The sequence below is a fragment of the Temnothorax curvispinosus genome, unplaced genomic scaffold, assembly GCF_003070985.1.
Source record: "Temnothorax curvispinosus isolate PA1 unplaced genomic scaffold, ASM307098v1 QBEX01001404.1, whole genome shotgun sequence".
In the NCBI taxonomy this organism is placed as follows: Eukaryota; Metazoa; Arthropoda; class Insecta; order Hymenoptera; family Formicidae; genus Temnothorax; species Temnothorax curvispinosus.
Genome location: NW_020211184.1, coordinates 164 through 9,675, shown reverse-complemented (window position 1 = coordinate 9,675; position 9,512 = coordinate 164). Strand labels below are relative to the sequence as shown.

The window sequence follows — 9,512 nt, the reverse complement described above, 5'->3', positions numbered from 1 at the left end:
TTCACCATTATTTTGCAGGATGTGCGCATATTTCTTGACGGAGCAAAGAACGGAGCCATCGTAATATCATTAGGAACAAATTTGAAATGGAAAGATATCGGCATAGACAAGATTGAAACCGTTCTACTGGTTCTGTCGAAACTGAAGCAACGAGTGCTGTGGAAGCTAGATATTGAAGTGCCATTTGAGATACCGGACAATGTAATGGTTGTGAAATGGATGCCGCAAAGCGAAGTTTTATGTACGTTTCCCCAGTTTCTATGAATTTAGGAAAAACATAGGACCCGATATATATTTTTTATTATCAATTTATTAACAACTAGTTTGATACACCCGTGCTTCGCTACGGTATGCGAAGGATTCTATAATTCATCTCCGAATTTAGATTTGCCCCTTTAAAAGTTGATTAGGACAAAATCTTGAATTATGTTTTTAAGCACTTGTATGGGTAATCTTGTAAGAAAAAACCGTCGATATCTCAACGGGGCTGAGAGATATTGAGGAATCCGTGAAAACACATTTTACTTCTTTTCACCCCGTTAGGGGGTCGAATTTAAAAAAATCCCTTCTTAGTGGGTGTTTACGTCATGGAAAGAATATACTTTCCGAATTTCATGTTTCTAAGTTTAAGGGTTTGGGCTGGGCGTTGATGAGTCGGAACATTCGATTATATATAGATGTAAGATAGATAGATAAGGATATTTATAAAATTTGAGTGTTAGATATTAATGCATATACCATTTTTTTAAAAACTGCATTGAGAGAAATGAGATTTATAATTGTAAGAATTACTTATTTTTTACGTAATATACCTATTCGAATAGTTATTTTAATTATCAGTGTTTTAGTAAAAGTCGCGATAGACAAACACAAAAACATTGCATATATGTATATAAATATTTTGTGGATAGAATGGTTATATGACTAATTACAGCAAAACTCCATTTTAAATACGGTATAAGAAAATCAATTTTTGTTGCATTAATTTCATCTAGTTATCTCGCAGTAATGTTTGAACGATTTTGTTTTCTTTTATTATAGTTTGCTTGTACCTAAGACAATTTCAGTTTTCAATTATTACAATTATATTTTATAATCTATTTATAATGAGAAATTCGGTTTTGGTTTAAAAATGATTTACAGGCAACAAAACTATTGATTGGAAAGCCTATTGCATTAGATTAATCGAGACATGTACATACATACATGTTCGAGATCCGTCGAACGTTCCTACGCGAAACATCGGCTCGAAAACGTTATTATATTTAACATCGAGAAATACCGATGTTTATGTTGTTCAAGCTCTGTCGAACTTGTGCGAAATATACGTTCCCCGCGATCCCCGCGCCCTCGAAGCCCATCGATCGCGATCACGCGTTACGAGAGTGCTCCCTTATTTGTCGGAGCACGGAAACGGCTGTTTTGACGCGTGATGTGACCATACGGACGAATCGCGATTCAGCTCTCATCGCGCGTTCGTTCCTGAAAAACAACCCTCTTGAGTAAACGGCGAATTCGCTCGCCTCGACAGTCAGTCGTTGCTGAGGATTCCTAGCCTCAAGTCGTGAGCTAGACCTCATAATCAAAATTCGTCGCGTATCAATCCTCGTCTAAAGACAGCACGGCTCTCTCCCTCTTAAATCGCTGCGTGAATCGCTATTCGTTCGTTTCGTCTTAACGTGCGGATCAAAGTTCCTTATATATTTAAGTGTGCTACTTAGCGAGGGGTCCGAAAACTTCCGGTCGTGCTCCGCTCGCGATCGTTCTTCTGCCACGCGTTCAAGATTTCCGTTCGACGCGTACAAGATCTCCGCTACGCGAGAGGCTTCGATGCGAGAAGCTGAGACAAGATTTCCGTTCGCGATATCTGGCAGAAAGGTACGAACGACTCAGAAGATTTCCGAATCCGCGGCGCACGATCCGTGGTTCCCCCTCGCGTCCTTCCCGTTCTTGAAATAAAGACTATATATTTCTTTGTGCAATCTGTGTTACGAGTGCTTTAATCCTCATTCCTCCCGCGAATTTACGACTCGCGTTATCCACGCTTCTCGCTCAACTCTGAGCGGAATCCAGATTCAGGGCGACCGTCGTAAAGCGACGCCCGAACAATACATCTAATGAAATGTTTGTATCAATGTGAGATTTCTATCATAATCGTTGAGATTTAAAATTCACTATAATATATATTTTAATGACAAACTTCAAACTTCAAATTTTAATGACAAACTTCAAAAAATTACTCGACCCCACTGGCCATTACTTTTATTCTTTCTCTTCACAACGTTTCGGCCTCAATCAGGCTCTTTTCAAGTGAGATGTTACATTATACATCAAGCAACAACCGATAGACTTGATCCTGAGTTCCACCAGCTTTTGTTTCGACGGGCAATTTTATGAGCAGATTTTTGGTAGTCCGATGGGATCTCCCCTTTCCCCGATTCTCGCGGATTTGGTTATGGAAGATCTGGAGACACACTGTCTGCAAATGTTGAGTTTTGCTATATCTTTTTATCGTAGATACGTTGATGACATTTTTGCGGTGGTTCCACGGTCGAAAATCGATGAGTTACTCAAAATATTTAATAATTATCACATCAGGCTAAAGTTCACGTATGAATTGGAAACAAACGGCGCATTAAATTTTTTAGATACCATGGTATCTAAAAAATTTTGTTCTTAAGATTAATAGGAAGAGCAAATCTATCTCCCAGACTCAGAAATTTAAGAATTCTGTCTGGAATCTGTTTTTTACTCGTATTTACAATCCATTTATTATGGTCAAAGTTTAAAAAGGAATTATACAGAGGAATCTGTGTAGACACAATCGAGTTAAACTTATTACACATTCTTTCATTGACCGATCGACTAAATCTGGATATAAAATCAGGTTGGTACAGAAAACCAACATTCTCGGGACGGTATATTAATTATTTCTCGAACCACCCGTTTAAATATAAGGTTAATATCATACGGAATCTTGTGGATAGAGCCATTCTGCTTTCCAATAACCACTCCGACAATGTCTCAACGGTCAGAAAAATTCTCTTAAATAATTGTTTTCCGGTTGAGGTTGTCAATAAATATATTAATGTCCGGCTCGGTGAGCTAAAGAAAAGAGATAGTTCAGCAGACTCAAGTGCAGATTCAGGTCTCGCCGATTGTATGACGGTATACCGTACGTTAAAGGTTTTAGTGCGAATATTGAGCGTACAATGAGAGGTGTCAAATTTAAGACAATTCTTACAGTCCCGAAGAAGTTAAATTGCGTTATTAAAAAGGGTAAGGACAGACTGCAGCCTCTTAAACAGACTGAGCTAGTTTATGAAATTGATTGCGTAAACTGCAGTTCATGTTATATTGGACAGACTAAAAGGCATCTAGAGACACGTGTAAAGGAACATCGAAATGACATCAAAAGGCACGATAATAACCATTCGGTCGTTACGAAACATCGCCTCGCGCACAATCACGATTTCGATTGGCGCAATCCGAAAGTTCTGCACAAGGAAAGACAAGAAAAGGGAGATTTCTGAAATGTTTTTTATCAAGAAGTGCAAAGATGCGGTCAACCTCCAAAAAGACACGGAGAATTTGCCCGCAATATACGCTCGAGTCATCGAGACTGTATAGGATTTCGGTTTGTTTTTGTATACTTTCAGAACACGGTAACTTGTTTGATCTTAGCCTGTCCTGCGGTATTTTGGGAACACGACTTAATTGTAATGTAATTTGTCATTGTGTATGATTTGTGCCAGTGCGACTTTGAATATTCACGTTGCGGACCGTGTGGAGAAAATAAGTTTCTTCACGGTTACGCTAACAATGTTTGCGAGTTTTGCAATCTCACTCCTTTGATGCAACAATTATGTAAGCTTCTACGTTTTAATTCTGACATTCCTTCTGGTTTTTATATTTTTGACATTTTTGAAATATTCGTTTGACATATTCGTTTTTAGTATTGGCGTGCGCACGATGTGGTTTGGATGCGGCGTCGGGCGACACGTGATTTAGTTGTTGCTTGATGTATAATGTAACATCTCACTTGAAAAGGGCCTGATTGAGGCCGAAATGTTGTGAAGAGAAAGAATAAATAAGTAATGGCCAGTGGGGTCGAGTAATTTTTTGAAGTTGTCATTTATATGTACTGGCGAACCAATATACTGGATTGTTTATATATTTTAATATATATTTTATGTTTAGCTCATAAAAATGTAAGAGCAGTCTGGACACATGGTGGTCTTCTCAGTACGCAGGAAGCCATTTGGAAAGGTATACCGATGATTGTAATGCCTTTCTTTATGGATCAAAAATCCAATACAGAAATATTAGTAACTAAAGGCGTTGGCGTATACTTGGACATTAAAACTTTGTCCGCTCAATCTTTATTACACGCAATTGAAGAAGTACTTTACAATGAAAGGTATTATATTTTGATCACATTTTAATCATTATTATTTAAGCAGAAAATTAACAATATATAGTTATATTTCAAATAATGTCTAAACTCTAATGTTTAATATAGTAATTATAGTAATACCTATAGTAATTATAGTTTAATCGATTTACAAATTTCTGTAAAAATAATTGCTTATAAAATAATAGATTATAAAATTGGGTTTGTTTTTTTTTCTCTTGTTATCTTGTATTTGGAATTTTAAAATTAATGTATAAAAAAACGTATTTTTCTTTAATTACGATATAATTTTTGGGATAAAGTTCCGAAAACGGCCCCTCTCCGATTTCGATGAAACTTTGTGAAAAACTTCATTTTGGGTTAAAATAAAAGTCCTTAAAAGGACTTTTGGCGACTCCTATGATAAAGCCATTTTTTAAGATAAAATGATAAATAGTACACACGTAAGCGCAGGAGGGTGATAAAGAATTACAATAAACTAAGTAGGTTTATATATTTCAGTTAGTATTATTCAGATATTTGATACATAGTTGCCATAGTATTGAAAAAAGCTTCATTTTAAGTCGTATCAGTCTTGCAATAACGATTGACAAAAGATGGCTGATAGAATATTAGCACAAACACGCCAAATAGACCGAATACTACAGAATGTAAATAATCAAAGTCAGAAGCTAGTATATATATATATATATATAAACGAGCTTGTAAAGCACGCTATACAAACTCATGTGACAATTCGTCTCGCGTGGAAAGTGTATGCGTGAAGTATTTCGACATATATATTATTCATTTACGCCTTCCAATACTCAAAATAGCTACTATATTTTCCACGCGAACCAAGGTCCACCCCCATCCACCCCTGCTTACGGGGGAGGATAAAAACATAAAATTATTCAATAAAAACAGTATATACTGAATTTATAACAACCTGTAGAATTACGAAAATTTTTCTATATTTTTTTATCATTTTATCTTAAAAAATGGCTTTATCATAGAAATCGCCAAAATTCCTTTTAAGGGTTTTCATTTTAATCCAAAACGAAGCTTTTCACAAAGTTTCATCGAAATCGGAGGGTGGCCGTTTTCGGAACTCCACCCAATTTTTGTATTACATCATTAATAGTAAATCATTTTTACAGTTATACAAGAAATATGAAACGATTATCTAGCGAATTCAGGGATCGGCCAATACCGCCATTAGATTTAGCTGTTTGGAGTATTGAATACACAGCCCGTCATCCAAATGGAACTTTAGTAACGCCGCTGAGATCTCAAAGCTGGGTAGAACAAAATCTGATAGATGTCTACGCATTTTTGTTCTTTAATTTCTTTATAATATTGTTAAGTATATTCTTTGTAATAAAGCTATTTATTAATTTCTGTTATAATTATATGTACACCGCAGTTAAATTAAGCAAGAGCAAACAAGCGTAAGTCGTAGAAACATTAACAGGCTTTGCGTGCAGTTGCTGCATATAATGTTAATGTAAAGAAGTGAAATTACCGTAAATATAGAAAATGTTGTATTATTTAAAATTGTAATTAATAATAAAATATGTTACACTAAATTGTAAAATAAATCAAGATGTAGTAAGTACACCACGATCGTGGTGAATAAAAACATTTAATAAAATCTTTTTGTTGTATAAAAGCTCCTTTTTGGCAATAAATAAAATATATAAGTAACCTTAAAAAAGAAAACGTACAAAAAAGGCTTCTGTACATGTAAGTAGGCGCTTGCCTACTTATAAAAAGTCTATTAGGAAATGACACTAAGTATAAATAAAGCTTAGAAAAAAAACTGTTATATAGATATATATTTTAGAAAAATTTAATAAAAAAAAGAAATATTTATAATGTAAAAAAAGTTGGCGCTACTACACCTAAAAATATTCAAAAACAATTAAAATGTGTGTGATGTGTGAACATAATAATACGATTTAATATTTTATATAAATATACAATTTAATATTATATATTAATAATAAATATATTATAAATAATATTAATGGATATATTATAAATTTAAGTTATTTGATGTAGCAGCGCCAAGTTTTTTCGTATTAAATAGGTATTTTTTATTTTGATTAAATTTTTCAAAAGTATGCAACGGAATTTTTTCCAAGATTAAGAGACACTGTAGTGTTTCGCGCCAAGTATGCGTGAAGCAAGGCACTGGCTACATTTAGGGCGATCAACTAGTTGTGTCGGTTGTGCGCAGGCAAGATTTATCGTTCAGCTATAACGGCTGAACTGATGCGTTTCTGAATGGGTTCAATCGATTTGTTGGTGTCAAATTACAAATAATAAAACTGTCTTTACTTGTGCTCTACGTGTCCTCTATAATGAGATATTCCAGTTCAAAGTCCAAAATTGCTAAGTTTTTTTAGTCTGCATTTAATGGTTCAAATGTTTTAAAACGTTCTTTCTCTTCTTTTCTTTTCTTAATTGAAAAAAAAGGAAAAGAAAAGTGTTGTCATGCTTCTAAGTTTGATGTGAGATCGCATAATTTGGCACCACATAAGGCTGAATTAGCACGAAGAAGTCGATGAAAGTAAGTAAATCTTATTATTTGTTAAAATGTTCGAATTTTATATTTATTTATATTCTCAAGTTTAATTTTTCTAGTAGGCTACAAAAATTATTGATAATAATAACATAACAACAAATAATTACATATTATTTGCTAAAATACAATTACAATATATATAATTAACTCATTTTTATTGACATTACATTCCGCTGACACCGTGGGTCTTTTAAGGCACAGTCAATTTTTCGTATATTACAGTTTTCTCCTGACGTTTTAACACTAAAAAGAAATTGCAACAGTTCCGGCCTATGTAAATATAGAAATCACTTTTTGAAATCTTAAAGATACATGAATTTTTATAGATTTTTTTTGTAACACAGAAACGCTTTTAAAAAACTTTTAGACTTAAAAGTTTTATGGTGTCCGGGTAAGTGCTTCAAAAACATGGTGTCCACGCAATGTTAATACAATTCTTTAACGTATGTATATTAACAATTATCATACTGCATTATGTAATAATCAATCATGTATTACATAATTATCGTCACTGATTTAATGATCGTTCTGCGTGCAAATGAATAATAGTAGTAAGAAGTGAACATGATATACTGCGTACCACGTACATTTATACATATTACGAATGATTTATTTATGCATCTTTCCTTCTCTTTCTTAAATAACCGATATTTTCTGCAAAATAATACTTAAGGGGATATTCTGATTTGAAAGGTCGGAAAAAGGTATTTTTTAAAAATTTTTTGTAGAAAAACGAAAGAAGTGACTAACGTAAAACTTTGCATGTTCTTTTAGCCTTATTTTAAGAATATATTTTTATTTTTTAAGTAACAAAATTGTTTCTTTTCTATATTATATCCTGATTACTAGAAGGTGTAAAACTGTAAATGATAGTGTAAATGATTTTAGCTATTCTAGGTATCTGATAAAATAAAAAAATTTCTTATTTAGAAGTGTGACTATCGTCTGAACTAAAATAAAATGATACGTTTATTAGTTTTTTTTTTTTTTTAAATAAAATTATACTAACAAAATTTTGAGAAAAATTATAATATTTTTAATAAAAAGGCCGTCATTTTGTCCAGAATAAAAATACTGGTTTAGTTCTAGTTCAGACGATAGCTACATTTCTTCAGAATAAGAAAAATTGCTTTTGACGTTTCAGATATCTAGAACAGCTAGAATCATTTACATCGTCCATCATTTACACCTTCTAGTGACTAGAATATAACATAGAAAAAAAGAGCATTTTTGTTATTTATAAAATAAAAATATATTCTTAAAATAAGGCTAAAGGATGCCCTTATGAAAAAATACCATTGGCCAATGCTTTTTTGCCAATGGTACTTTTTCATAAGGGTGAACATGAAAAGTTTGACGTTTTGTTCGCTTTTTACGTTTCCTTATAAAAAAATCCTTTTTTCTACGATCTTTCTAATTCTAATATTCTCTTAATTTATTTTATTTTGTTTCTTTATTACAAAATAACATCTATTCAGTTTTAGCTTTTTCCATTGTCTGTAGATATTGTTCTTTCAGGTTGCTAAAGGCAAGCCACCCATAGTAAACTATATTTCATTTGGCCCTTGTACCTTTGGCTCAAGGATTAAGTTGGTGGTCCAAGTTATCCGACTGTTCGAACTCACCCTGCATCTGTTGCGAAACCCGAAGGTTTGTGGCTAAGAACATGAAATGCTTTATATTTCATTGTGGATAAGGCATTACTATTTTTTCCCTATTATTCAACAACTTACTGAGGAATATATAGGCCATGCAATCAGACCATATTACATGAAATAGAAAAAGACAGAATTAATATAGTGCTAATTAATAGTCATCCTGCGATTCCATTGCTGCCGAACACCTTGGAGATCGCAGGATTGAATTCCCAGGCCGTGCAACCTGTCACGTTCTGACTGTTATTGTTCGTCCGTTTTTTGGTCAATGCGTTTAAGCAATTTACCAGGGATTTGGACAAGTCATGTAAAGGATATTATTATTATTATTGTTATTCGGGACCGAAAAGATATTTAACTTTGTAACGAGGATTACTTTTGTTTATCTGATTAAAATGAGGATAATCGATGTCGAAGTCGACAAGAATAGGTTCAAATGGAGGTGCTTTTTCTAGTTGTCGCAATTGGTAGAGAAGGGGGAGAGGATCTTGATTAGAAATGGCTGCTTGTTTAATCTGGAACCTAATTCTTTTGATTTGAGTTGGTTTGCCTCCCTTTTTCGTCATCTAACCCGGATCCTCGAAAATGAATTTTATAGCTCGCCACACTCTTCGTCAGCGCTCAAAAGCCAATCCGCCACACTCTGCTCGCCACACTTTTCGTCAGCGCTCAGATCGGCAGCGTAAAGGCCAAATTCACTTTCGGGAATTAATAGTGATTCTAAAGATCAACCTGTTAAGTTCGAATCTCGCGCTTTCACTAGTCACTATAGAGTACGTTTACACGGCTTCTAACTTCGATTTAGTAACGCTGATGTTATAACTCCTACTTAACGTGAGTTGCGTTTACACGTTCAGGCTTATCTTACTCCCAC

The 9,512-nt window shown here is 33.9% G+C and overlaps 1 protein-coding gene across 1 annotated transcript; it reads left to right on the top strand.

Moving 5' to 3' along the window:
* Positions 1 to 6: 6 nt before the first annotated feature.
* LOC112463203 (UDP-glucuronosyltransferase 2B37-like) lies at positions 7 to 6,065 on the top strand (the record flags this gene model as incomplete). The annotated part of the gene is made up of 3 exons (XM_025029425.1): positions 7 to 241; positions 4,201 to 4,420; positions 5,554 to 6,065. Coding segments are annotated over 3 exons (750 nt in total), but the record flags the coding sequence as incomplete, so codon positions are not given.
* Positions 6,066 to 9,512: the final 3,447 nt, after the last annotated feature.